Source organism: Xiphophorus hellerii, chromosome 9 (genome assembly GCF_003331165.1).
Source record: "Xiphophorus hellerii strain 12219 chromosome 9, Xiphophorus_hellerii-4.1, whole genome shotgun sequence".
NCBI classification, from domain to species: Eukaryota; Metazoa; Chordata; class Actinopteri; order Cyprinodontiformes; family Poeciliidae; genus Xiphophorus; species Xiphophorus hellerii.
This window is the reverse complement of record NC_045680.1, coordinates 7,783,368-7,811,019: the sequence shown is the minus strand read 5'-3', so window position 1 is coordinate 7,811,019 and position 27,652 is coordinate 7,783,368. Positions and strand designations below refer to the sequence as shown.

Sequence of the window (27,652 nt, the reverse complement as noted above, 5' to 3'; positions counted from 1 at the left end):
AGTAATCCAAAATGCTGTGCTAGATATTCAACGTTTGTGATATTGTTTTTGAAGGTTACCCTATATTTACTTTTTCCACAATCCACACTTTTATCCATGATCTGTCTCCTAGTCCTTCATTTTTGTGATGCTGCTTATGTACTAACCTTCTCTATCAAACATTTCTATCAAATTCCAAGAGTTTGACCCAAAATTCCTTGAGTTAGAGTAAAATTAGTTGACATGTTTTTTTGTTTGTCTGGGTGCATGTATAGTTGTCATTGTACTGAGATTAACTTAGGAGGACTTCTGTAGCCAATTTATTGTATTAGTTTTTGTTTCAAAGTATCCAAATAAAGTGCAATGAATCCAACGCTTATCAGATTTTTTAATTTTTAATCTATAAAATATTTGTCTACTTTTACACATCCATTATGTGCTATAATACATTCATATTTGTAGCAAAGTGATTACCTGTACTTATGCCAGGCATACTAGCTAAAGGTTGACCTATGGATGTATCAAGAAAATGTTTCAAGCTTTCAAGAACTTCCATTTCACTTACATCCAAAGATACAGAATGTATTTTCAGCCCTTTTTGCTTCTTTGAACTGGATCCTCAAGAGACTGTTGCCTCATTAAATTTCAAAAAATGAAATCAAGCAACACTCCAAAAATATATGCAAAGATTTTAATGTGGGCTTATTAAATTTCACCAAAGCATGCTGATGGTCTGACATTACAATATCAAGTGATCAGCAGGTCAGTTTTCTGCGTCTAAACACAACGTATACTAACTTTTCAGCTTATTAAATTGACACTTTCATTACATCAAAGCCAAGTTGTGGTCAGCAGTGGCCTGCTGGAGTTTCTGATGCAAACAGCTAACCTAAGATTCTGCTAAATTGTTACTGGATCTGGGTGACCCAGAAATTCTGCTACAAGAAGCACATACTAAAAACACACACAGATGATGAACTTAAATGGAGCGTAGTTGACCTCTCGGAAAATACTCAGACTCAGTCATCACTCCAACAACACAGCACACGCAAACGTTGCTGTTACTTATGCACAAGCTTGCACAGACTATTTTCTAATAGACATATTCAGTTCTCACAGTCCACTCTCACAACAGCTCAGCAACCTCTACAGAAGCTTGTAACTGTAGAACCTCCACCCAATGTACTTTCCTGTACTCCCAGGAACAAAGCAGAATCCTTATTTTAGTCCACAGCAGATGGAGTCGTCCTCTGCTATGTTGTAAAACCGCCTATAATCCAGTTTCCACTTTTAACCAATGAATGTCTGATTCTTCTCAATGTTATTTTTATTAAATTTGATCATTTTTGTCTCAGAATGTGGCAAGGATGGTTCAACTCCTGGAGTTAGTGTCAAACAAGTTGACATGCTTCTTTTTTGCTTGTTTGTTTGTTTTCCACAAAAAAATTTAAATATTAGTACATCTTTAATCAAAGTCTGTCAAAAACATTAAATGTGCTTTAAATAAATCAGCATATATGGTAACTTGACAAGTGGAGCTGTGTACTATGTGCAACTGATACTGCCAGAGACCAGGTGTTAGAATTTAAAGCACGGCTATAAAGCAAGTTGTGGATTACTTTGAAGGAAAAATGATAAAAGATTTTCAGTATTTGCAGGAAAAAAAATTTAATAAGCTCTTCTGTCTCTGAACCAAGATGTCTTTCTGAATCAGCATGAAAGAACAATAGACTTACCCTTGGTAATTGGGCACATTTGGTATAACCAAAATCATCTTCTCCTTTCCTCCCATGTCTCTCTTGGGTCTGATGGAGGTTATCTCCCCAAGCTGTCCTAATGTTCTCCAACTGTGTTCCAGTGCTGGTGCTGGATGCTCTTGTTCTCACTGCTCGGACTAAAATGCTCTGATCAAATGCCACTGACACACTGTCCAAGTGGAAGCAGTGGACGCTTTTGCCATGACAGCCATGGAGGGATAAGCAGCAGAAAGGTGGGGGTCAGAGACAGACAGGGATATGTGGGAGAGGGAGGAGGAAGAGCGAGGGGCATCTGCTCTGGGACCACAGACAGGAACAGACCAGAGATTGTTCCAGGGAATGCGGCTTATTATAACAGAATGAACAGAATGAGCGCCATGTTTCTCATGGCAGAGTGCAAGACTGAGCAAGAGAAGAGAGAGAGATGCAAATGGGTACAAGGAGTCTAAGTCATTAAAAACTCTTTTTTGTTGCTACATGTTCATTAGTCTAGAATTAATGGATTCTGATTCCTTACTGACAAGTTGCTTTATAACTTATCTGTGTTTTAAGTTGATATGTCAAATTTCCGTTCTAATGCTAGGTTGGCCTATTGTTTAAATTCAGGCTCAAGTCTAGACAAAAATGATTCAATATCTTATATAAGCACCATGATCATTCAGTAAATAATGTGGTTTTTTGCACCTTTGAATTTGCAGCTAAATCAAACTTTCCATGCAGAATTAATTGGAAAAAAAATCCATTATATGAATAAATGTTTCACACATTAAATGTTTGAACATGCAGATATGAAGCCAGTAACTTTGGTAAATATAATAACTCATTGTACCAAAGAATTTTAAAGATATTTTAAAGACCTCTTGATTTCAGTCTTGGGTAATTTAAAATGGCTGTAAACATGAACAAATATAAACCTCTAAATTCCTTTAAGTCAAAGATCAAAGTGAGGGTGACCTGTTCCATCCTTTTATGGTTTGACAGCTGCTTGTTATAAAAATGTACCAGATGATGTAAAGCACATGAATAAGCTGGTTTATAGAAAAAAAAACAGGCTATTCTTGTTCACACAGTGAGCTCAAAGAGACTGGGTCAAAGGAGGCCTGACACTCTGTCCTACAAAATGTTGATTTATTTAACTATAAATGACTGTGAAGCATTGCAGTAAGGGAAAAGGCACTCAAAAATAGCATTGCACTATTTGTGATTATTGTACCTCAAAGTCTTTGACTGCTCATACTTCAGCAGCACAACAAAAATAGATAATATACATTACGCTACATAACACTGTCTGGTTGTAGTGAGGGTCAGAGTGTATTCTTATACATAGGCATGGCCTTAAAGTCTCAGCTGCCTCAGAGGTTAAAAATTATTTGCTGTTCAGGATTTTATGGCTCTGTGACATCTGTCAGAGGGCAGCAGGGCAAACAGGTGAGTTCATCTATTAGGATGCGCCTTTCACCATCAACCCATGAGAAACTGAAATGGTAATTCCTTAATGGCATCTGAGAGCTGATGGTGGTCTGAAGGACCATTTTGATTTTTGAATAACAGCTAGTTATCTATCCATCTTTATGAATTTGAAAAATATTTTTAATGCATGGTAAAATAAAAAATAAAAAAACAACACCATCAATTTCACAGCTAGGATGTTTTCAAACACAAGCACACTTGAAGAAGACCAATGTTGATAGTTGCAGAAGTGCTGTTAGATTAGGAAGTGTCTTTAGTCACAGTGACCTGGCTACATCGTCATGGCTGTTAAGGCAAGTCACAAATTCACTACTGGGAGCCATAGCGGTGCCATAATCAATCTCACTACTTTATATTAGTGAGAAGTTGCTACTTGACATAAAAAATAAATAAATAAACAAATTGCATTTGTGGTGAATTTTGATGTTTCAAAGCAATAACTTCTTCCTGTATCACTGAAGAGATATTGTGTATCATACCAACATCCTTTATCAGAATTTCCATGATTATTATCAGATGTTTTGGTCAATGGATGGGGCCAGTTCCCTCCACTTTCTTTAATGTACAACAGATCCATACATGTTCAGGCAGGCCACTGTGCCACTTACTACTTCCCAGGGGCAAACCAGGCCTTTAGTTATCAGCTGCTCATTGCTACATCAAGAACACTTGAGTTTTGGATCGTTGTTTGTTTGTTTGTTTTTTTAAACAGAGTTGGCTACATCTGCATTTATATTTTAGTTCCTTCTGAAGATCAGTTCATTTATTTGTTCCTCTATTGTAGCTTTTTAAGGCAATGAGCATGTTCATTTCACTGTGGGTGTGTTTCTGTTTACCTGTCACATTGTCTCATTATCATCTGTTGTGTATATCACCATAATATTCTCTTGACCTTTTCGTTAGTGAGCTCAGTCTTTAGCCTCACGGCTGTGACACCGAATCTTTTTTCTCTCCCTCTGTCACCCCCTTGTCTTGATCTTCCCCCTGTGTGCAAATTGACTCCCCATGAGTCCCTTACTTCAGGGTTTAACGGTGCTTTACGTTTGTCCTGGTATGTAGCTCAGGGCCAAATATTTGCATTCCAGTGGTTCTTTATTTAGATCACACTAAATTCAATTATCTTGGGACAATAAAATTGTTTGGCACAGTGTGTTGTCATAGACTGGATACAGTGACTTGTAATATAATGTATACTCCTGTAACTTTTTCACAAAAAAACTTCAATGCTTCAATATATATATATACTGTATATACAGTATATTATATATATATATATGTATGAATATATATATAAAACGTAGTTTTTCATTTTACAAAAAAAATCTGAAAAGTGTTATGTGAATGTACTCAGCCATCCTAAATTAATACTTTATGGAATCACTTGGAGCATTTTAATAGCATTTTTTGTATGTCTTGCCACAGATTCTCAATTTGTTTCAGCTTTTGTCTGGGTCATTCTGTCATGCATATACTATGATCTAAAACATTCCACTGGAGCACTGGTTGCTATCTTAGGCTCACTGTCATGCTGGAAGGAGAATCTCCTATTGTTTGATGCTTCCAACAGGAGTATTTTTCATGTTTTTGCTCTATCCATCTTTCTGACCAGGTTTTAATGTTCTTTACCAGAAAGGGATCCCAAAGTTGCCTTTATTATGTTTCACAGAGGGAATTAATGTTGTGGGGTGATGTGCAGTGTTAAATTTCTGCAACACAAAGAGATTTGCATCCCTAAATCTCCTTCTATCATCTTTCCCCCTGATCTGTCTGGTTTGTACTGGATTTTATTCAAGGGTATCTAACTAAAAGAAGCTGAAAAGTAATAGATCCAGAACATTTTAATGGAAAATCTCTCTGAAACAATATCTCATTTCCCTTCAGCGTCACAACTATGAAGATTTTTTTCAGAACTTGATGATTTACTGAAGAGGTAAAAGAAAATTGCTGTGCTAAAAGACACTCGCAGTCAATCACATAAATTCACAATTATACATTGCAGCTTGTGCTTCAAATGTGACAATTATGGAAAGCTTCAATGAATACTTTTGCGAGAGACTTTACAACCTTCAAGAACCATGTTTGGTGCTTCAGCACCAGCAAGTTCAACCAAAACAAACACCTGAGGCCAAAAATAAAATCTAAGCCAGACACTTTCCACACTTCATGAATCAAGTTCTGAGACGCTAAAACTAATTTGGAATCTAATCTTACCCCAACATAAACAGAATTGAAAGACTGTCCCAAATTCCTCACACGGATGAGAAATATGAGAGCAAGTTTAATGAAGATTAAAGTGCCATAGCTTTCATATGTTCAGACAGCAGTGATGAGATCGTGAAGTGGAACAATAAGACCCCAGATATCAGCAAATAAGATCAAACAGTATATTCTATCCTATACAAGAATTACTGCACAGGTCATCTTTGACAGACACGAAGTAGTTTGGCAGAGAGTTTGTCATAAACAAAATCAATCTATGCATCGGGGAAATGCATGATAGAAGCTAAAGATTCTGGCAATATTGAAAAAAGTATTTCTTTTGTCTTTTCATTTGTCAATACATCTGCTGATATCAGATTATGATAAATCAATAACTACTCTCTCCAAATGGTCCTCTCCAGGTTTACTAATTAGCTTCAGCTGATAGAATGAATGACAGATGATTTTTTTGCAATAAGGTTTTTCATTTGATACATTTAAACACTCAAGAGTAACTTAAGGCTAATTATGGAGTGAAAAGTAGTACTAGAAGAACCACTGCATGAGTAGTTAATATAAACGCAGCCTATTCTGGTGACACAGTTGTTAAAAGGGAATTGTTGGACAGTTTACAAAATGTTGCAGTATTTCCAAGATATTCTAAGCTCAAATTAAGCTTTGAAACTGCCTGGTGTGAATGTCATTTTGATTTAAAGATACATCTTAGCTCCATTACTGACATCATAGATGGTGTAAATCGTTCTGGCACTGACCACACGTGAGCTGTAAAAACAAAGATGTGTGCTGCTGAGTGACACACTGTATGCTGCTGAGTGACACACTGTATACTTGACATAGATTTCTGGGGGCTCACTTAATCTTACACAGAATCTCAATCAGGATACCAGATTCCCTGATAATCCCTGAGAAGGTCACAGCTGTGTGGAGACACAATGAGGCTGGAATGGCAGCTGAGGACAATGGTCGGCTGCAGAAGCAACTTCACTTAATTGGCTGAGCTGAGAACACCTGTGTTTGCTTTTGCCCAAGGCGCATTTCATTAGGATGATGGTCAGAATCATAACACTCATCAACTGGAAACCTGCAGCCTTGTTTTGGTTTTGATCCTTATTTGCAGTGATGGGAAGGAAAATAAATAGATTTGCGAAACTTGCACTCCTCAGTGCAATCCTCCTAGCTAACTAAGAAGTGCTACCATCAGCTGCTAATGACACAAGTCATTATATATGGTGTAATTTCAGCAGCATCAGATGCAATCCTGCACACGAGGGCTTGCAATTAGAAACACAGTCTTTCATGAATGTGCAAGCAATAAACTGGTAGGAAAAATAAAAAAAGATCTGGGACACAGTGTTCACTTTTTCTTAGATCCAAACTGTGCTCTGGAGAATCTGTATCAGATGTACCGCACTTTATTTAATTGCCTCCAAGGAGAGAAGTCACACTGTGTTAATGAGGTCAGTATAGTGAACATGCAGCTGAAGTAGTAACAGTATATTCTATGACAGAAGCGACAGAGTACTTGGTGCTCTGTCTGCATTCAGCAAGATATAAACACCAGAAATCAACCAACTAGAGATGAGCGATGGACTGATAGACTTATCACCCCCCTCTGCAGTACTGCACATTCAAATGAAGAACATAAGTTGGGGATTATTTTGCATTTGTTGCTTGGTTCATGTCGCCTTCTGTTTCAGTGCTATAACCAGATAAAGCACTTAATGAGTTTTCTGCTCGAACCTAAGAAGTCTTGGAATTATGCCACGTCTAACCTAACTGTGTTCCAGTTTAAAATCTGGAAAATTATAATAATTTCCAAATATATTATTCAGGACCCAGGTCATTGAGTATTATGAGAAATACAAATTTCCCAGTGGCCCAATGTGAACCCCTCCATCTGTCCCCCCAAACCAATCTAAATGCAGGGAATCGTCTACATACTGGAGTGGGCAAAAATTCAGTCCAGCCCTAAGACAAAGCACATAATAGTCTCCCAATTCTCTGCAACCAGCAGGGGGCACCATGTCCACATGGATTGCACATGCAATGTACAACTGACAAATAAGTTATATTTTTCTGCCAGAAGGTGGTGTGCCCACGCCTTATATTGCCTCCCTGGGCAACAGCCCTAATGGCCCAAATTCCAGCATTCATGTCCAAAAGAAGATTTTTAGTTCAAGTTACTTGTTTACTCATTATTTCTCAAATATTACTTTAGCTCAAATGGATAATAGACCACATTGTTGAAAGTCCTCCCTGTAGTCACGTTTTAGGATTCCAAGCTTGTGTTTATCTTGCAATTTGCTTTTTTCCATTGAGGATCAAACAAGCCTTGGGTCCTTAGCATTTAGAAGTATTTAAGTGTATGTGTGTGGACATTTGACATCCCCCACGTGCCAGCTGAAGGACAAAGGTAAAGTCAGTTGAACGACAACTGCTCTATCTCGTCGCCCTGGGTCCCCTACTGCGGGTGCAAAGCTGCTTCTGCTTTCATCTCACGCTCGTAAATAAGTCAGAATAACAATGTTGAGATTTATAGAAGGTCGGATCCTCTGCCAAGAGCCTCTCTTTCTTCTTGTCATCTGTACCATATTGAACAGCGAAGTATGCCACCATAAAATTTTAGGTCAGGAAAGTCAGTCTGAGCTTTTTAAGATTAAAATCCAACCTATACTCTGAGACACAATGAGGTGCAAATAATAATAATCATAGTATATTAACAAAAACAGAATCAAATCTAAATTACAAGTATAAGGGGTATTCACTAATATTCATTGAATTAGAATACACATTCTGATGACACTTGTTTCTCAAATCATAGGTACCTTTTGAAAATAACCTTTATCCACATAATAAACATATATTATATTAAACCCACATTTATGTATTAAAATATTTTTTACTAAACTGATAGCTAATATCCTCGTCTTAAATGTTGTGGTTTAATTAACCGTGAGCAGAAAAATCATAGTTAACAAAACTAAAGGCTTTAAAGCCTATTTATGTTTAACATGGTTAATTGAAATAAAATAACGTTCAATAATATTTTAATATAGTGAACATACAGTAGCTGTACAGTATATTGGCTGTTGAACCTCCATGGGGACTTAAGCTTGTCTAATCATGCTATTCATGCTACTTTGAAAGCCCAAAATTGTTTATATAAATAAATCAGTGTAACACAAGAGCTTGTAAACAGATAACTAAACCCATAAATGTTTTGTAAATCTATATTTTAAATCTCACATCTTTGACATTTATTTTTAGGTTATTGGTCTCATTTCCAAAGGGGGAAGATAAACACTCATCTTCATACTTCTCCACTGCAAAAATATTTATTGCTGCAACGATATTTTATATTTATAAAGTCATGTTGCACTAAAATGTTGCTATTTTGAAGGAATGAATAAATGTTGTCTTATTGTATATAAGAACATCAAAATCTCTATGGGTTATACCTGAATACAAAATAACACCATCAGTACATTGCCAATGCCTAGAGAATATATAATTTCTTTGCTTTATCTAAAAACTTAATTTTAAGTAAAACTTTCAGATATTTTCTACCTTGCAATTGAGTTAACTTAAATTAAAACTAACAGATAGACAAAAACATGTCTCTTTGGCTCCCTCTATTGGACAGAGTTAAGTACACATTTGAGTAAGGAACATTCTGAAAATTGCATTCTAAGGAGCCTTTTTTGTTCTGCCTTTCATTAGACAAAAAACACATCATTTTATTAGTATAGTCTATTACAGTTCGTTTTTTCCCCTTTTTTTCATTCTTGCTATGCCATAACCTGGAAATAGTGCACAAACTACATACTATTTAAAATTTAAAAAAGCTTATTAAATTAGTTTAATACGTTCTAAATCACTTCCAGCTTTATCTCTCTCATAATCATATGAAGATGTACACAGCCTCCTTGTCCAAACCCACAGTAAGAGCCCTACCATTATAATCTTTTTTTTTTTAATAACAGTTGAAGTCAGATACACAACCCGCAATTTATAAAAATACATACTAAAAACATACTAAAGATGTTAAGCATGTGTGAATTAAAGGGAAAACATGAAGGAAAATTGTCTTCATGTTCTCACACAGGTTGTTTTGACTGTAGCTTTTTTGAGATATGGAAAATAACTGGCATATTTATTCTACCTTTGCAGACCTTTGATAAGAGAATAGAAAATCATCTTAATTCCCAACTGTATGGCTTTAGTATCAGAGTTGAAATGCTTTCTAAGAACTGTGGAGAGAAGTATGGAGGTCTGTAGTCCAAAGGTTGCCAGTAGGCTGATATGTTTATCAGTTTTCACTTGTTACTATAGTAACAGGGTAAACTTAACTAGTGGAGATTAGGTGTAATCTCTAAGATATGAATAACAGTGACACACCTTTCTGAGGAAATACGTCTAACCTCGGCTCTCTCCCAGATATCAGTGTTTAATTTTCAGTCACCTTACAGTTGAAATGTTGGAAATAAGATTCACGTATGAGGAACAGGATAAAGAACCTTTTGAGATATACAGTACAGGTTTTACAAGTATGCAGTGTCCTGAGAAGTCAAGACAAAGTCACTTTAATTGTAATCTACAAGAGTAAATTCTTGATTAATTTACCAGATATTATTACTTTGCATAAGTAATTTACTCAAACAAAATATTTAATTATAATTCTTACATAATGTGTCATACTCATTATGTGTACGACACCCGTACGACTGTTGGCGTACTCCAACAAGCAGTTGCTGGAGCATCCAACAGCCTGGTGTTAGACTTGACATAACTTTGTTACATTTTAAATATACATAAGGAAAGGTGCTTATACTATGAAACAGCCAAACACTTTAATATACTCTTTATTGTAGGTGCTTTTAAATTCAATGCTTAAAGGTCCAAATATGACCATCATGGTGTGAGAGGGTGTAATAGCTGGATGCCCACATTAAACACTTGATTCCAAAAATCAAGTGTTCTAGTGGCATCTAGTACTATGGCTACTAGATGCCATCTGCCACCACTGAGCCTTATACTAAACCACATTGCAGTCTCAATTACCAGGTGCTGGTGATGATGGTTCATCTGGTGACTGTTGACCAAGTATTGCTTTAACAAGCGGTCAAAATACTCTCTCTGTAATACCATGCCAACTCTTTGTGCCAATTTAGACTACACCTGTAACAACATCATTATTGTGAGCTATATGTTATGTTCTGCTATTACATGAAAAGGACAGAAGAGGGAGCTCTGAATATGATGTGACAAAATACGCTGTATGTGGTAGAGAAGGAGAGAAGGAGAACGGACGAGAGTAAAGGGAGAACAAAACCTGAACTACGTCTAATGGTGCTGATTTTCCACTATTTCAATATAGCAACAACACAACACTATAGTGACTATCTTTGTGAAACGGGATTTTACTATGTTGTTTGTAAGTCAAACAAATCAGCTTTTTCACCATCTTCTATTTGCAAAAATAAAACGACGTCTCTAATTTTGGAGTGGAACAGTTCCAGCCGAACAAGGCGCACTTGTGACGCAGCATATCCGCACAGACCTCATTTGGCACAGCTGGCTGCTGTTTCTTCTCCCCGCACGACAATAAAGCCGAATGTTTTTGTCACTCGGTGAATCGCGCAGTCACGCGTGTTCCACCAAACCGGGGCGGATCTTAGTCCACTACCCCCTGATAAAACGGCAGTCCTATGATCGGCTGTGGTCCAGCGGAAACAAACGTCGGTGTCAGGGGGACTTTTGGGTGTCTTTTGCTTTTCCTTTCACTTTCAAGTTTGAACGACAGCAGCTTGTAACGAGCCCGAGAAAAGGTACATATACTTAAACCAAAAAATAGCTCATGTAACTCTGAAATTTATTTCGCGGACACTCAAAATTGGCGTCTGTAGATTCATTTCCGGCTGGGTACAATACCACTTTGTAGCACATTGATATTTTCGATTACGTTATGAGGGTTCTATAGCTAAGCAGCTTTACATTAAGAGGTCTTAATACAAGGCCTCGTAGTCTGTGGGAGACTTAGTGGAACATTTAGGTTTTAAGTAAAGCAAAATTTCTGCTCAGCCCACTTTACAGCTATATGATGTCCGAACGTTCTTGTCCTTCTCATTTTTGAGTATTAGTTTGTACAATCCTTTACAGTTGTCCTAAAATACTTTTACAAGTGGTTTCCAGGACATTTATATATATTTTTCTATTTTTTAAATAGATGCTTTACTCATTTTATAAGTAAACCATCTTTAACTTGTGCTGTCTTAAAAGGTTTGTGAAGGCATGTCAAGTTTATTTTCCTCATTCAGTTTGTATGAAACAAATGTAAACTGGAATAGTTTCATTTCTATTTCAATGGCATCTTTTAGTTGGAAAACTTTAGACAGCTTTGAAATTTGCAAACAAAACTGAAGTATTTATTCATTTTAAGTGTCTTGTTTTTAATATGCGGAAAGTAAAAAGTTATAAAAGAACAATTTCCTTGCCTTTTAGCCTCTGGACACTTGAGTGAGATCTTTATATATAATGGAAGTAGGGCTGCATATCAGATTCCAAAAAAACTGTAAAATGGTTCTTTACCACATAGCTGAATGAGAAGCCAAGTGTAGCATTGTGCTGTTTAATGAATTGTAGAATGATGCAGAAAAAAATCTACAGAAATTTCAGCCTAAACAACTGGATTTTGAAATGCAAGCACTATTTGAAATTGCATCCATGGAAAGGCTTTCAAAAATGAAGAGAGTGCTTGAAGAAACAAAAACAAATTAAACTTTTGAAACGAGTGTGACTCAATAGTTTTACAATGTAATGTACACTTTGATTATTTCTTATGTTCTATGAAAAAAACATTGAATATATTTCCTTGTGCGTTTTTGTTTGTGGGTGCAGCAGGCAATGAAATAACTTGATTTCAATTCACTTGAATTCCTCTATCCTAGCAAAGCCCAACAACATCAGCCATGGCGGTCAACAGCAACGCAGAGTTTGCCCTTGGATTGTTCCGCACTCTGAGCCAAGCAAATCCGGCCAGGAACATCTTTGTCTCTCCACTGAGCATCAGCTCGGCGATGGCAATGGTCTATTTAGGTGCTAAAGGAGACACTGCAACTCAGATGGCAAAGGTCAGCACACTGTCAACTCATCACATGATAGTCCTCTGTAGCTTCTGTCTTTGTCAGCAGCTTTTAAAACACTTTATGCAGAGGGTTTTAAAATATAGTCAATCCCTCCCTATGTCCTCTAAGCATTTGTAAGTTCAGGCAGTTATCACCAGTATTACACCATTTGTGTATCTAAGGTACAAAGCGACAGGTGTGTCCTGGGTGAGGCCCTTACTTCATGGAATGAACCTGTACTTTGACCTCATTTAATAACCCTTGGAACAAGCTACGCATTGTTTGTAAAAAAAAAAAAAAAAGAAAAAAAGCTGAACCTTTGTGTTTGCCAAATGTTTCCTTTTCTGCACTTCCTTATAGAGATTTAGATGGAGATATTAGACATGTTTTTGCTGCTATAACTGCTTAACACTCATTTTTTGTGTCTTGAATTAAGTTTCATTTTCTTCTCCTCATTTCCCTCAGTCCCTCTCATTCACTAGGGGTGAAGGCGTCCATGCAGATTTTCAAAACCTAAACACTGACATAAACTCCCCGTCTGCATCGTACATCCTGAAGGTGGCCAACCGTCTTTATGGAGAGACCACGTCTAATTTTCTCCCTGTGAGTTTGCATACATCTGCTCATTAAACTGATTTTAAAATGTGGCAAAATGACATTGATTAAGCAATAATCCAATATCTGCAGAAATTCTTAGAAGACACACAAAAGTTCTACCAGGCAGACTTGAAGGCTGTTAATTTCATCGGAAACCCAGAGGACTGCAGAGCTGAGATCAACACCTGGGTGGAGGAGCAGACAGAAAGTAGGAATATTAATTTGATTGGAAATCTGTAAATACTGAGTTTTTGTCTCGTGGTTTAGACTACAGTGTTGGATTGTGTTTTGTCTTTTTCTTTTAGACAAGATAAAAGATCTTCTGAAGCCAGGAACTGTTAACCCCATGACAAGACTGGCTCTGGTGAATGCCATCTACTTTAAAGGAAGCTGGATGAGTCGTTTTGATGCGGCCAACACCAAGGAGATGCCCTTTAAAGTCAGCCTGGTAAGATGATTTGTAGAAGTAGATACTGTGACAGATTTAGAGCAAAGTTTCTTCAACAAGTGCTCTGAAAAATAATTGCTGTTTTCCGTTGTGTGTCAGAATGAGACCAAAACAGTCCAGATGATGTACCAGATGAAGAAGCTGCCCTTCAACTACATCCCTGACTTGGAACTGCAGATCCTTGAGCTTCCATACGTGGAACAGGAGCTCAGCATGTTCATCCTGCTGCCACAGTTATCTAAAGATGGCTCAGACCCTTTGCTGAAGGTACACACCCAGAAATAAAACATTGAAGGAAAACCTAAAAGTCGTTTTCAAGCTGCAACTCTAATAGCTAGAGAATGAACAATGTAGTCACCAGATTTACTCCTTTGCAGCTGGAAAATGAGCTGACGCCAGAGAGGCTGGATGAATGGACCAACAGGGCAAACATGGACATCCAAACAGAAATCATCGTCCACCTGCCAAAGTTCAAGCTGGAAGAGGATTACGAACTCAAGGAACATCTGTCCAAAATGGGAATGACGGATGTGTTCTGCGCTGGCAAAGCTGACCTGACAGGCATGAACGAAGACGGGGGCCTCTTCTTGTCTACGGTGGCCCACAAGGCCTTTGTGGATGTGAACGAAGAGGGCACAGAAGCTGCTGCAGCCACAGCTGGCATGGTATCTTTCTGCATGTTGAGGGAGGAGCACTTCCAAGCAGATCACCCCTTCCTGTTCTTCATCAGGCACAACAAGACCAAGTCCATACTCTTCTTTGGCAGGTTCTCATCTCCTCAAGAGAACTGATGTAATTAATTTGATGCTAAAATAAAAGCTGAAAAAGTTGCCATTTATCAAATAATCCTTTGCTTTTTGTTGACTTTAAGAAGTGATTACAATAAAAACATAGAAATGACACTGCTAAACTGTGATTCTTTCAAGAAATGTTTCACATTATTTTGTTTAAATGTTTTTATATAAAGCATTGTTGAATTGAGTCAAAAAGAACTGAAACTGTTTCATTCAGAAATTTGAAGCTGTTTCTTCTGAACAGATCAAAAGTCATAATTAGGGTTCAGATTTAATAAATGATAAAAGTAAACCAAATATTAACTGAGGTGATTGACAGTGGTAGCTAGCTGAGCCAAATGAAAATACTGCAGCAGGGACAAGTGGGATACAAGATTATGCATTTTTTAATCCACCAGAGGACAGCAATATTAAGTACTGTACTTAAACTAAATGTTGACCAAGGTTCTTTGCAGTTAACTGTTAAATGCATTATTGAATGTGCTAGTATACATCTTCAGTGACATAACTCAGTATTTCCAGTCTTTTAAAAACTATGCCATCACTAAGGTGAACAGTAGTTAAGAACCTGGCTTAGCAACAAATGCAGTGGCCTGGAGGAACTTAATCTATTGACCTACTACAGCCATGTGGAGGATAACCTGAACAGGTAACTCCTTTATTACTGCTTCTAACAAAGCTTTTTACACTCCAGACGTTAATACTGGAAATTATGAGGCAATTGCACCTCAATTCAGAAACTTCAACTTTTGGTTGCAGAGAGCAGCACAATCTGCGGATTGAAACCTCGATAGGCAAATGTCTTATTTCAAAATAAACATTTATTTTGAAGTTAGGAACCGGAAGCGAACATTCACATTAAATTTTGTAGCTTGACACTAAAGGGTAACTTCCTGTTAGGAGTGTTGTTTGCTTTACAGGTAAGAACTTACTGTTTTACACAATAATTTAACTAACAATTAATGCTATTTTATCTCACGGAGTTGAAATCTGTAGAAACAAGACCAATAATACTTTTTTGTTTCATACATTAGGTTTTAATTGTCTAAATTTCTTCGTAGTTCATTGCAAAGGAATTAGCTGTGTGCAAGTTTTTGGTTAGCAAGAACAACTTTGGTAAGATCCTGTCTGCCTGGTTTTACATGTTAGAAATGTACTGAAAACACAAATGACACGTACAGTACTCTCATTTCTTTAGAGATTAGCAAGGTTATTTTTAACTTTCGAGTTACAGTGGCATCATACAAAATATACATTAAGTTAGATTTTTTTTAAAACTTGATTTTAGAAACAACATATATTGACATTGTAAGATGTCAATATGTTGACATGTAGATTTATACCTAAACTTGCGAGGCTAAAATATCTACCTGTAGACAAGTCTCTGTGTCATTTCGATTTTGTTGTCCGGTTTCTAAAGGTTTAGGTCTCTTTTTAATCAGGTTGTGTCTCCTTTTCATTAATTTGTGATTCGCTGTGTCATACCTTTGTTCAAGATGGAGGACTACTTAAGGATTGAGTATTATCTTTTCAAGATGGAATTATGAGAAATTGTTTACCAGCTTTATTTTTATTTATTGTTGTCCCCTTGAATGAACTCTGAGGCAAAGTAAGGGAATAAGAATTAAGCAACCGAGTGTCAAAATCATAAAAGTTAAATAACCTTTCAAGAAACAATTTTTTTTTGTTGTGTTTCTGATCTACATTTTTGGTTGTTCCATCTGACATTGAGAAAGATTTTTGGCTTTATTTATGGCCTTATATTTCTCTCCCTGGTGTATTTTACTGAATGAAGCCTTTTTTTTCCTTTTGACACTTGGGCTTTTGGGAATTGATTTTGATTTAAATATCACCATTTTAGGACGGTTATGTCCTAAAATACATAACCATAACATACATAATCTTTTAATTATTAATGTGATGTTTCTTTGGTGTTTTCTTGTTTGCTTAGATAAGCTCTCAGTGTACTGGTCAGATGAAGGTGTTGGTCACAGGGGGCTCTGGATTGGTGGGGAGAGCCATACGTCATGTTATAGAAGAAGAAGGGGGTGCCAAAAAAGGAGAAGAATGGATATTTCTGTCCTCCAAAGATGCAAACCTATTGTGAGAATCACTACCGTGTTATGTTTTGTACAGCTTCACACTTTTTTCTCTTTTTTTTTTTATACAAAATAGTCCACGTTCATTTCAGTGTGCTTCTGGTTTCATAGGAACAAAGAGGAAACACAGGCTGTTTTTGAAAAACATCGGCCCACCCATGTCATCCATCTGGCTGCTATGGTGGGAGGTCTTTTCAAGAACATGAAGCACAACTTGGACTTCTGGGTAGGACACACAATTGATGACTGAAAAATGACTAACCTTCATAAAGGGTGAATCATCAACAGCATTAAGCTAAAACAAATTACGGCTATGCTCAAAATCCATCAAGTACAAATTAACAGAATAATTGTAAAATTTGATAATCCTGGGATTTAATGCCAATATGTTCTCAGTGAACTAATACACAACACTTTAGAACAACAACAACAAAAAAACATCTAGCAAAATCAAAAACTTTACAATGTTGCAAAACCAAAAAATGTAAGAAATTAGTTAGTGATCAGAATCATTTGGGGTACGTCCTGCTGAGCACTTAGCTCTATGACTGCATAAAGCTGTTGCAGCAAAGAAGCAACAATGTCCAGAACAATTTTATTTAAAAAGTTTGCTTCCTCACTGGTTGCCTCTCTGTTACTCGTCTTTCAGCTTTGCACAGGTTCATGCAACTTTTTAGTCTATATTCCGCAGGGTTATCACAGAATGATTCCTACCCTTTTGCTTCCAAACTTGAACTATCAATATCTGTCATGCAGAGGAACAACATCTACATCAACGATAATGTGCTGCAGGCAGCACATGAGGTCGGGACTGTTAAGGTTGTTTCCTGTCTATCCACCTGCATTTTTCCCGATAAAACAACATATCCTATCGACGAGACCATGGTAAAAGCTCCCTCTGATCCATAATGTTAGAATAAATAATGGATTTTTTCAAAGGTGACCACATGTTCTTGTGTCTGCAACCAGATCCATAACGGCCCTCCTCATGAGTCCAACTTTGGTTATGCCTATGCTAAAAGAATGATTGATGTTCACAACAGGTCAGTTTTTGGTGCTGTTTTGTAACAAGAAAAAAAAACAAAAAAAAACACTTTAAGTAGATAAATTGGGTCTGAGTTTCAGTTTATGTGTACATCTCCCAGGGCTTATTACCAGCAACATGGCCGATCCTACACAGCTGTAATTCCCACAAATGTGTTTGGTCCCCATGACAACTTCAGCATTGAGGATGGCCACGTGCTCCCAGGGCTCATACATAAGGCATACATCGCTCAAAGTAAGTCTGCTTTTTAGGAGAGTGAGGGCTCAGTATGTTGGAGTTTGGAGGTGAAAGTTGAGGACAGAGACTGAAATTTTGGTGTTTTTTTTTTTTTTTGGCCAGAGGAGGGGAAGCCCCTGGTAGTCTGGGGTTCAGGCTCTCCTAGAAGGCAGTTCATCTACTCTTTGGATTTGGCTCGTCTTTTCCTCTGGGTCCTGAGGGAATATCCAGAGGTCGACCCAATCATTCTCTCTGGTGAGTTTCAATGCATGACATGAATTTAAATAGTTAACAGTGACCTTTAGTAATATGCTGTTTGGTTGCAGTTGGGGAAGAAGATGAGGTCTCCATTAAAGAAGCTGCAGAGGCAGTTGTTGAGTCGTTGAGCTTTAAAGGAGAAGTAGTGGTATCCTTTCAATAAAATTATCTGCTTCTGAAAATTCTCATTTACAGTAGATAAAAAAGGACAATTTAAAGAAAATAAATGGTGTTACAGCCTGATTTCATATGTTTTAACATCCTAAATCGAGCACTTTGTTGAAATTTAACAGACACCTGAAGGTGAATGGTATATTGATTGTTCTAAATCTTGTCTCCTAATGAAAAAAACAACATTTCATTGTGGTAAAACACAGTGGTGTTCTTTTAGTAAGGAGTAGTGTAATTTTCTGTCCTGTTTGATTTCCTCAAGTTTTTTTTAATACTGATATTTTAAATGTTCAATAACATATGCTACTGACATATCAATGGGTTAAACATTGTGATTTTTTTTTTTTTACCTGACTTAAATTTAAAATTCTTTGACTCATGATGTCCAGTATGACACCAGTAAAGCAGATGGTCAGTTTAAGAAGACTGCCAGTAATGCAAAACTACATCAGTACCTGCCAGACTTCAAATTCACACCATTCCGACAAGGTGAGATCATATCCTTCTGTTTTGCCTGTATTTACTAAAATAAGTAACCATATGTCATGACAGATGTCTTCTTGTTTTTGCTTGTAGCTTTAAAAGAAACATGCGATTGGTTTGTTGCCAATTATGACACCGCCCGCAAGTAAGACGACCCCTGAACCAGTTGGCATCAAAGCTGTCCATTGAATGACTATTTCTGTAAAAAAAAACGTATGGGGTCAACACTGGAGAGTGTTGCAGGGACATTAGATCATGTGCAGAAAGTAGTGAGCTAATAGTGATGTCTGATAATCATTATAAAGCTTTGTAGTTTTAAATTGAGACTCCAGGACCAAACTGTAACATGATGTTTTAGATGCTTCTTTCCGTTTTTTTTTTTTTTTTAGTTTTCAGTTGCAACTTTTTTTCTTGAAATGATATTCATCATTTTCATCTTTTTGTTTTCAAATGTGTTTGCTTGTATTTTACGTCAGTTATATTCCTTTTCTTATTCAAAGTAATACAGAAAAGCATGAAAGGGCCTGAAAGTTCCTTAAAAGTTGATGGACCCATATCACAAAGGCCACTCTAGAGTTCATTAAACATGTTTAAATAATTGATCAGTTAGAAATAGGAAGTTAAGAAATTATTTTCTCAGTTCAGTAGCTTGGAGATTTAAACCGGCACTCTACTAAGGAAACTAAAAACACTCTGGTGAATATTGTGATAAAATTAAATTCTGGTAGATTTTAAGACTTTCTAATTTCTATTCTGGTTCTGAAGAGCATTTTGCTGATGTTTACAGGCACCAGAACAATAAATACCAAGCCAAGCTGTGGTTGTATAAAACGTAGTAGTGAATGGAAACAGCTGAAAGTTTCACTTTTCTAAACACAAGTCAGGGCTTTACTTTCAGGGGTGGGACTTTACAAAATATAGCTGTCAATGTTACTCATAGAATGTTACTCGCCTTATTTACACCCAAACTAACTTTACATTAAGGCCAATGTTCCAAGTTTTTCACAATTCTGGCAAAGGGTTTTTTTTTTATTTCAGGAAATGTATACTCTTCTCCTGGCTTCCATGAGGCTAACTCATAGCTAACTAACTCACTTCTGCTGCATAGATTCTTTGAGAAAAATCCAGATTACTGATGTTCAGGAGCTGATGTTCTGTAGTTCCAGATGAAATATCAATCATATAAAAAGGTAGCATTCCACTTTAGAATCGGGAGCTCTTTGTAAAAGTTTCAAATTGTTTATTTTTTTAGAAAAATAAAGGTGGATTGATTTACATTGTGTATTTCGAGTTTATTTCCGCCCCTTCTCACCTTTGAAAATTTAATAGTTCCTTGATACATATATGGTGACAATGCTAGAATCGATTAATATAAATGTTACAGGATGAGCATAAGTGTGAATCATAAAACAGTTTATTAAAAAAAGACTCAAGATTTTCAATGTGTGGTTATTTGAATTTATTAAATACTGACAAATGGTTTAAATTTGCACCGCCTGCAACCTTTTACTTAAAAAAAAAATACATCCGTGAGAAATAATTTATTTAAAAAAAAAACTGGTAAAAATTCTATTTCTAGTGACAAACATTCAAAATTTCTACAGATGTAGTGTAGTAAAAAAAATGCTGCAAACAGTCTTTGGAGCAGTGGCTCCAGTTAAAAACATAAAATGTCTCAACGTTCAACATTTTAGGACTGAACATAAGAACTGTGTCCCCCCTCATGGACATGGCAGTATTCCTGACCTGGAACTGCCTTCTTCTTACAGGCTTTCCCTGCTTTTGTGATTCCATTACACAAGAAACGGCCCGACAAAGAGCTGCCACAGAAATCAGAGAGAGGAACGAGGTCATTCTCAGACATTACTGTGTTACTGTAAACAAACTAAATGTTTTGTGTAGTATTACATCATCAGTAGTTATGACAATGTTTGGTACTGTTATGAAAACGATTCCTTAAAATGTATGAGAATTTATTTTTCATGCAAGTACAAAAAACTGTGGAGCCCTGTGTATGTGTTTACAGTACCAAATAGCATAATTAGTATTCGGCATTGTGCATTAATTGTTCAGAGTAAAATTAGGTTTAAAATTAACCTAATTTACCTAATAAAAGGAACAGAAATAATTTCAGATTAGATTTTAGGATGAAGACAATTGCCTTTTAGAATGCGGAGTGTTCTTAAATAGTGAAAAAAAAAAAACTGAATTGGTGTTTCTGATTGACGGAGCTTGTGATCATTTACTCCATAAATATTTCATTGACTGTTTTTCTTCAATATTAGGAGTAGAGCTATGTAAACACACCAGCATTTAAAATCCCTAAAATAATTTAGACTGTGACTATTCTAGACTGACACTATACTGTAAACAAGCATGCTTAAAGTAAAAGAATAAATCAAACATTTCCAGAATTTGAGAAGCAGATATTCGACACATTCAAAACACTAACCTGTTAGTGATAATCGATAGAGTAGGACTTGCACTTCTAGAGTCTCTGCCAAAATCATGAGACTCATTTGCTGCATCAAAAACTCCTCTCAAGATTTTTTGAGGGATATCATCAACTAGAGCCTGGAAAAAAAACAAAAAAACAATTAGAATGAATCAAATAACGACTCATGTAGTGCTGAACTTTGTTACCTTTAAACAGAAAATGACAAGTTAATCAGCTCACCCTTGATAAAAGTTTGTGGGATATCGGCCTGGGAGTGGACTGATTCAGTGTTCCAAATATTGGTGGGAAGTTAGGCTCTCGAACGGGTCTCCTCTGAGGGGGAGATACTGCTGATATCCCAAGTTCATCTGAAAACAAAAAGAGTAATAAAAGTTAATCCATTAAAGCCAATCTTTTCTACTGAACTTCAGGTTTCATTTTTTTTACCGGATAAAAAGCTGTCATGATTCAACAAGCTGTCTTGCTCAAATAAGTCGCTTTTTTCACATCTGAAACTTGAGATTAAAATTTACAACATGAAGAATTTAGAGGCGCAGTAATTCATTAACATCAAGATTCGAAATGCAAAGTACAAATATTAGGTGATCTGTAACTTTTTGAGAAAATTAACTTTATTCAAACAGCATTTGAATAAAAGCTTCAGATAAGGGTGAAATATACAAACCTTCCTGATGTAGATGATGGTAGACCCAACATCGTGTGCTTCTGAGGCTCCATGACATTGCATGGACTAGGCAGCGATGGTGGAACTGACTCTTCTTTACTTGGCACACAAGCCCAAAAACGAGTCACAAACCAGTGACCTACAGACACAAAGGACACCGTTATAAATGTATTTGGAAGCCTCATATTTGACTTGTACCTGGGTTGAAGGTTGTACCCAGGGAAAAAGTCAGCAGCAGCACACTGAGGCTGGTGAGGTCCAGCGCCGGCTGCTGGTTGACCTCAGCCACTGCATTCACGGGAACCGTGAGCAGCAACATGGCTCTGGAGAAACCCGGACAGCGCAGGAACGTCAGAAGGACTGCACACAATACGAAGTAGGCTGTGTGTGCAACACACGTCCACATAGCAGTCAGACTTAAACCTGCAAAAAGAAGAAACAACAAACTTTTATGCAAACATTTTGTGATTTCAAACTAAATCCTTCGACATTGACTTTGCTCTGGTAATTCAAAGCTGGTATAAAGCATTAAAATAAAGGTTTCTACACGTTGAATTTTAAAGCAATTTCTTTAATGAGTCACCAATAAGAATCATTCAAGTGAGGGGAAAACATATTCCAGCTGAAAATCTCAGAAGAACTTTGATCATTTAATTTCAAATTTATTCTCTTTTTGGCAGAAAAAGCAAACAATATAACAAGTCAGTGAATGACGTGTTAGTGAACAACAAGTCATTGATGTATAATTGTGGAATTATACATCAGAGCATAATTCCACAATCCAATTCTTTACAGTCAAAGCATTACGTATTTCCTCTGATTCAAATTTTTTATCTTATACTATTAGACCTGAGTGAAGTTTAATTTGCCAAACTTGCCTGCCCAGCCAAGGTAGCTCTGAATCATGTGAAGCCTCTCCTCTATCCGAACCTCCATGTTGTCCAGATAGTGCAGCATGACTCCCAGTGTGCTGTTCATGCGCTCCAGTTTGTTCATCAGGTCAGTGTAGTACTGGGAGGTCTGGTCCTGGTACTGGAGAAACTCAGACATGCTGTGGTCTGTTGATTCACAGCAGCAGATAATTAGAAATCAATGCAGCTCAGTCATTTACTGCGATTACAAAAATGGTGTGAAGTTGATCAAATACCAATTTTCTGGTAGATATCCTGAGCTTGGTGCCTGACCTCTGCAAGGTCATCAGTGATTGCTTTGTGGCCATCTTGGACCTCTGAGCTTTGGATCTGCAGATGCTCGCTCACGTTTTCTAACAGAAAAGAAAACAATTTGAAACTGCTCCTTTCAATTAACATCCCTTTGTCATTCAACAGGCTGAATGTGTGATTTATAGGAATGAAAAGACAGCAACAAACTACAAGTGTTTGATTCTTCAGTGTTTTCTCATAGCATAGAGTGGTTTAGCACAAACTACTGGTAGCTTTGCCAGATTGACTTCACTGTAATTAGCTTATAAAACACACCAAGCCTCTCACCCATTCCTTTAGCGATGCCCTGAATGAGTTGGGCCACCAGCTCCTGTCCAGAGGCAATGAGGGCCTTTTCCTGACCAAGACGTTCCAGATTTTCTCTCAGTGAACCTTCCATCTGCTCCTGGCCCTCATGCAATTTGCCCTGTTGAGCCTGGAGGGTGCTATGGCCCTCGAGCAGCTTGTCGAGAGAAGCTGCAGTCAGTTCTTTCAGCTCCAGCTGTCCAACCTGCATCAAAACAGCACTAGAAACTCAGGATCTGGTATACTGAAGCAAAGAGTAGAAAGTGTTAGCTTAAAAGAAACCCAAAACTCAACCTTCAGGTCTTTCATTGCATCTAACTGGCTTGATGCCGTGGAGATGAGGGAATTGACTGTGAGCTCTGCTCGGCGGCGAAACAGCTGCTGGCGAGCCGCGTAGCAAACTGAGCGTGCTCTGTTGCTCACTATGTGATAGGCATTCCAGGTGTCCGGGTCCATATCTTCTGTGCATTCTTTAATGGTCTGAAACAACAAAAACTCTGTTACAAAACTTTCTAATTGGTTCTATGGGGAAAGAAAACTTTTTCTAAAAATAAATCTCATTTCACAATATTACCATTTCCTGAGTACATGGAAAGGACCGACGCCCTTCGATCTCCGCCTGGCAGTTGAACAGTTCCACTCCGAGCTTGGCAAGATTTTCCTCAGAGAGGCTTTCACAGCTTGCCCTCAAACGAGCAACCACCTGCAGACATGTACAATGCTTCAATATGTTTTTCCTTGCTCTTATTTGTTTCCTCAAGTTAAATTCAAAGTCTTTGGAATCTGTTTCACATTTTTGCGTCCTTCCAAATTAACTTTTAAATCATTTATTTAATCATGCAAATCTTTCTGTATTTTGGAGGTGTGTTTAAGAAAGTCTGTCAGCGACATTTACTGGTAATAATAGTGAATCGGGTTGGGTTGCAATTTAAAAGAGATTAAAAAGCAGACTCAATCCTTTGTATAATGATGATGAAATGGAGAGTGGGCCAGTCTAATTATTGAGGGGTTTTTTTGTGCTCACCTTATTTCTCTACAAACACTTTCCTTTTCTTACAAGAAAAATTATTTTATGAAAATGAACTATGGAGGAAATCCATGTTTACCCTGTAATGGCAGCTGTCCAATGGGCTCAGCTCCAGCTGCTTCGCCTCAGCCAGAAACTTCTCGTCTGAAGTCACCATTTCAAACTGAGCATCCTTCGCCAGGAGCGATGGAGCTACGGGAGGGGGAGCCACCGTAGAGGGAGGCTGCGGGGTCTTCAACCATTCAAAGAGCCCGCTGACTACAGGCCAGGCCAGCATGCAGGCCGTAACCAGCAGGAGCGGACAGTGGATCAGAAGGTGGCCCATATCTGGATCAGAACATGGATAGAGAGATTTAAACTGCATTTTTGCTCATAGATTCAAATATCTTGTGGTTTTATGGACCTCTTACTTTATTTAGGATTCATTCAAAGAAATTACGTTGTCTAATCCGACTAGAGATTTTCTTGTATTAAACAAAATGCTTATGATACATGTGATATTCACTCTAATAAAAGGTATTACAAATTAACTTGATCTATTAACATGATGCAGATGAAACAATAATTAAAAAAAATTGTCATATGAGGAATGGTAACTGAACAAACTCGCAGGACAAGCTATAATATACTTAATAATCCCATATAGTTTCTTATTTTTAAGTAAGCAATTACTCTGGGCTAGCTGCAACAGTGTATTGCATCACACTGCCTTAAAGACGTGCCGCACCTGAGAAACTACTTTAGGTCCTGAGGTTGGAGCATGCCTCAGAAAATAGTCTCACTTAGACAAAGCAGGAAATGCATTTAGAGTCCTCTCTGTAGAACTGGCATTGCAAACACCACATACTTTGGCTACTATTATGCATGAAAATGGTAATAAGGTAAACTTGCTAATTAGCTTTAAAAACGATGTAGGAGTAGTACATATGCCTTAGTTACAAGGATAGCAGATTAGACTGGAAACTTAACACCGACACTTTAAACAAAACACTCTACAGAGAAAGAAAAATTGCATATCATCCAAGTGGCGTGTGTTTAGACCATGTGGTCCACTAAAGGAACAAATTTAGATTTTAAAAAGTAGTTTGATTCAGCTAAACCCAAAAATATTTTACAATAAAACATTCTGTGACAGACAACATAAATGACCACTTAAAAAACTGAAAATGCACAATTTACATTTGAAAGCCAACTGATTTACACTATAGCTGATTACAGGTGACAGTTGTCATTCTGTGGCATTGAGGTAGGTAAGGTAATTTTATTTATATAGCACATTTTCAGCAACAAGGCAAATCAAAGTGCTTTACATGAATTAACAAGGAAATACAAACGAAATAACAAACCAAAAGAAAGAGCAGAAGAAGAAAGATAATCTAATAATGTTGATGATCCATTCCACAAAAACTACCCAGTTGCTGGGTAGTTTTTCTGGATTCTAGTTTGTTCTAATCCCTGTTTTGTGTTGCTAAAGTAAAAGTGAGTAGGTATCGCGATGGTTTAAACCCATAAATCAAAATATGAGAATTTGACATAAAATGAGGTGTTTTCTATACTAAAAATAACTCCGTGTTGATTATTGACTGTAGATGGCGACAGAGACGGATCAATCATTATTAAATTAATGTCTGAAGAATTTTAAGACAACTTTCTAAATGTCTTTTCCCCTTTTGCCAAGCGATTCTAAAAAGATAAAGCTTTTGTAGTAGCCGAGATTAAATTTAAAAAAACTTAATTCGGTTGCTTATAAATAAAAGACCAACGATAGGAGGCTTGCCCAGGCATGTCTGGTCACTAAGAAGCACAAACTATACACTGGTTTACAAATATGATATTTTCTAATATTTTTATAGCAAACCCTTTTGTGTAAGTATACAAAAACAGGCATCTAAAATGACAGTGCTTATTTTCTTGATAATTTATACAAACAATAAAACATATATATTGCCTTATCGTTCATTTGAAAGAAAGGAAAATGTGGGGGAAAAAAGGAACATACGCTTAAAGAACATGCAAATTACCTTATCTGAGTTTGGAGAAAACTCCTGCAGAAAAAAGCCACCACTCTGGAGATCCCACAGGCAATGACAGCTGATGGAGATAATGGCTAAATTTGCTCCACGGCCAGGCAACCAATCATATTTGTCGCATTTTTCAACGACGCCTTTATGGGTGCGCTCAATTTGTTTTTCGGCATAAACGACAAACTGCGGGGCAAAATACTGCCAAGGTCGTGTCAGACGACGCTCGTTGCAGCGCCCGACCCTGTCGGCAGTGCGGATTGAAGAAATCAAACAAACTTACAAGTTACCGTACATGAACCGTAAACGGCAGTTCATTTGAGTGTGCTGAATCTTTGGAATCAGTAAAATGATCCGTTCTTAAGATCCGTTCGCCGGATCCCACTTTTCATTCGTCCAGAGTGATACAGCGCCTCGTCCAGCACAGTGTGTCGCTTGCTCAGTTTCTCCAGCTAACTGCTAATGTTGTATCAAGCAACAGAAAAAACAAATGCATATACGCCCCCGTCCCCGTTACCCCAGATTTCGGAACAAAAAGTAATGGAACTTCATATAAAGTTATCAGAAGGAATGATTGCAAAAGCGGTAGGAAGAGAAAAGGATAGGGCGATGGCTTTATTCCACTACAAGGAAAACAAAAGATACGAGAATCTAAGGAAATGAGCCACAAGCATAAAATATGCATGTGAGTTAATGTTGCTACACAGGATGGGTCGAAAGACCCTAAAAGTGAAGCAACCAGTATAGCCGTAGTGATTCCTGAATTAAAGATTAGTATTTCAAAAAGAACATCTGATTATTTGAGTGTATTCGCGGTAGAACTAGGTGCTATTTTAGTAACTTTAGAATGGGTGGAGGAAACTGATAGGAATAAAATAATAGTTTGTAGTGACTATCTGCGTTGATGAGTATCGGAAAGGGACGTACAAAAAATCATCAAAATATTTTATATGAGATTATGGCGGTTCATCATAGGATATGTGAACAAAATAAAAATGTTGTATTATTCTGGACTCCTGCTCATGTAGGTATTATGGGGAATGAAAGAGCGGACAGGCTGGCTAAGGAGACAATTAAAAAAGAAGATATTGATATGCAAATAAAGTTATCTAAATCTGAAGGCAAAAGTATAATTTGGAAAGAAAGCAAGAAGATATGGGAAGCTAGGTGGGTAAATGAAATAAATGGAAGACATTTATTTAGAATACAAAATACAGTTGATGTAGAAAGGATCAGAGGATTAAACAGGAGGGAAGAGATAATTATAAATAGAATAAGAACTGGGCATAGTTTCCTAAACGGAACTCTTTTTA

At 37.1% G+C, this 27,652-nt stretch overlaps 4 protein-coding genes across 7 annotated transcripts in view; 2 read left to right on the top strand and 2 right to left on the bottom strand.

Annotated features, from left to right (window-relative positions):
* The window catches only part of mylk4b (myosin light chain kinase family, member 4b), a 30,660-nt gene extending 28,768 nt beyond the window's left edge, over positions 1–1,892 (bottom strand). The window contains exon 1 of the mRNA XM_032573264.1: positions 1,716–1,892. Within this exon, the coding sequence (XP_032429155.1) occupies positions 1,716–1,771 (56 nt within the window). The 5' untranslated portion in view covers positions 1,772–1,892. The remainder of the gene's footprint in view (positions 1–1,715) is intronic.
* Positions 1,893–10,860: 8,968 nt separating this feature from the next.
* On the top strand, positions 10,861–14,497 carry serpinb1 (serpin peptidase inhibitor, clade B (ovalbumin), member 1). 2 transcript variants are annotated; one of them, XM_032573062.1, is made up of 7 exons: positions 10,861–11,254; positions 12,374–12,556; positions 13,016–13,153; positions 13,238–13,355; positions 13,453–13,595; positions 13,695–13,862; positions 13,973–14,497. In XM_032573062.1, the coding sequence occupies exons 2-7, from the start codon at positions 12,395–12,397 to the stop codon at positions 14,384–14,386; spliced, it is 1,143 nt and encodes a 380-aa protein (XP_032428953.1). In that variant the 5' UTR covers positions 10,861–11,254; positions 12,374–12,394; the 3' UTR covers positions 14,387–14,497. The 2 variants fall into 2 exon arrangements, with proteins under 2 accessions (XP_032428953.1, XP_032428954.1); XM_032573063.1 differs by lacking the exon at positions 10,861–11,254 and adding an exon at positions 11,552–11,715.
* A 723-nt stretch (positions 14,498–15,220) lies between these two features.
* LOC116726291 (GDP-L-fucose synthase) lies at positions 15,221–19,936 on the top strand. 2 transcript variants are annotated; one of them, XM_032572955.1, is made up of 10 exons: positions 15,221–15,309; positions 16,341–16,492; positions 16,600–16,714; positions 17,245–17,373; positions 17,458–17,531; positions 17,634–17,767; positions 17,873–18,004; positions 18,076–18,155; positions 18,568–18,667; positions 18,755–19,936. In XM_032572955.1, exons 2-10 carry the CDS (start codon positions 16,365–16,367, stop codon positions 18,808–18,810), a joined length of 948 nt encoding a protein of 315 aa, XP_032428846.1. In that variant the 5' UTR covers positions 15,221–15,309; positions 16,341–16,364; the 3' UTR covers positions 18,811–19,936. The 2 variants fall into 2 exon arrangements, with proteins under 2 accessions (XP_032428846.1, XP_032428848.1); XM_032572957.1 differs by lacking the exon at positions 15,221–15,309 and having other exon boundaries at positions 16,308–16,492.
* Positions 19,937–20,105: 169 nt separating this feature from the next.
* Positions 20,106–26,730, bottom strand: bmb (brambleberry). Of its 2 annotated transcripts, none has more exons than XM_032572954.1 (13): positions 26,340–26,730; positions 24,398–24,645; positions 23,866–23,994; positions 23,586–23,771; positions 23,274–23,496; positions 22,931–23,047; positions 22,662–22,841; positions 22,000–22,206; positions 21,784–21,922; positions 21,546–21,607; positions 21,339–21,466; positions 21,114–21,235; positions 20,106–20,481 (listed from the first exon to the last, which is right to left on the bottom strand). In XM_032572954.1, the coding sequence occupies exons 2-13, from the start codon at positions 24,641–24,643 to the stop codon at positions 20,352–20,354; spliced, it is 1,869 nt and encodes a 622-aa protein (XP_032428845.1). In that variant the 5' UTR covers positions 24,644–24,645; positions 26,340–26,730; the 3' UTR covers positions 20,106–20,351. The 2 variants fall into 2 exon arrangements, with proteins under 2 accessions (XP_032428845.1, XP_032428844.1); XM_032572953.1 differs by having other exon boundaries at positions 21,546–21,613; positions 26,340–26,715.
* Positions 26,731–27,652: the final 922 nt, after the last annotated feature.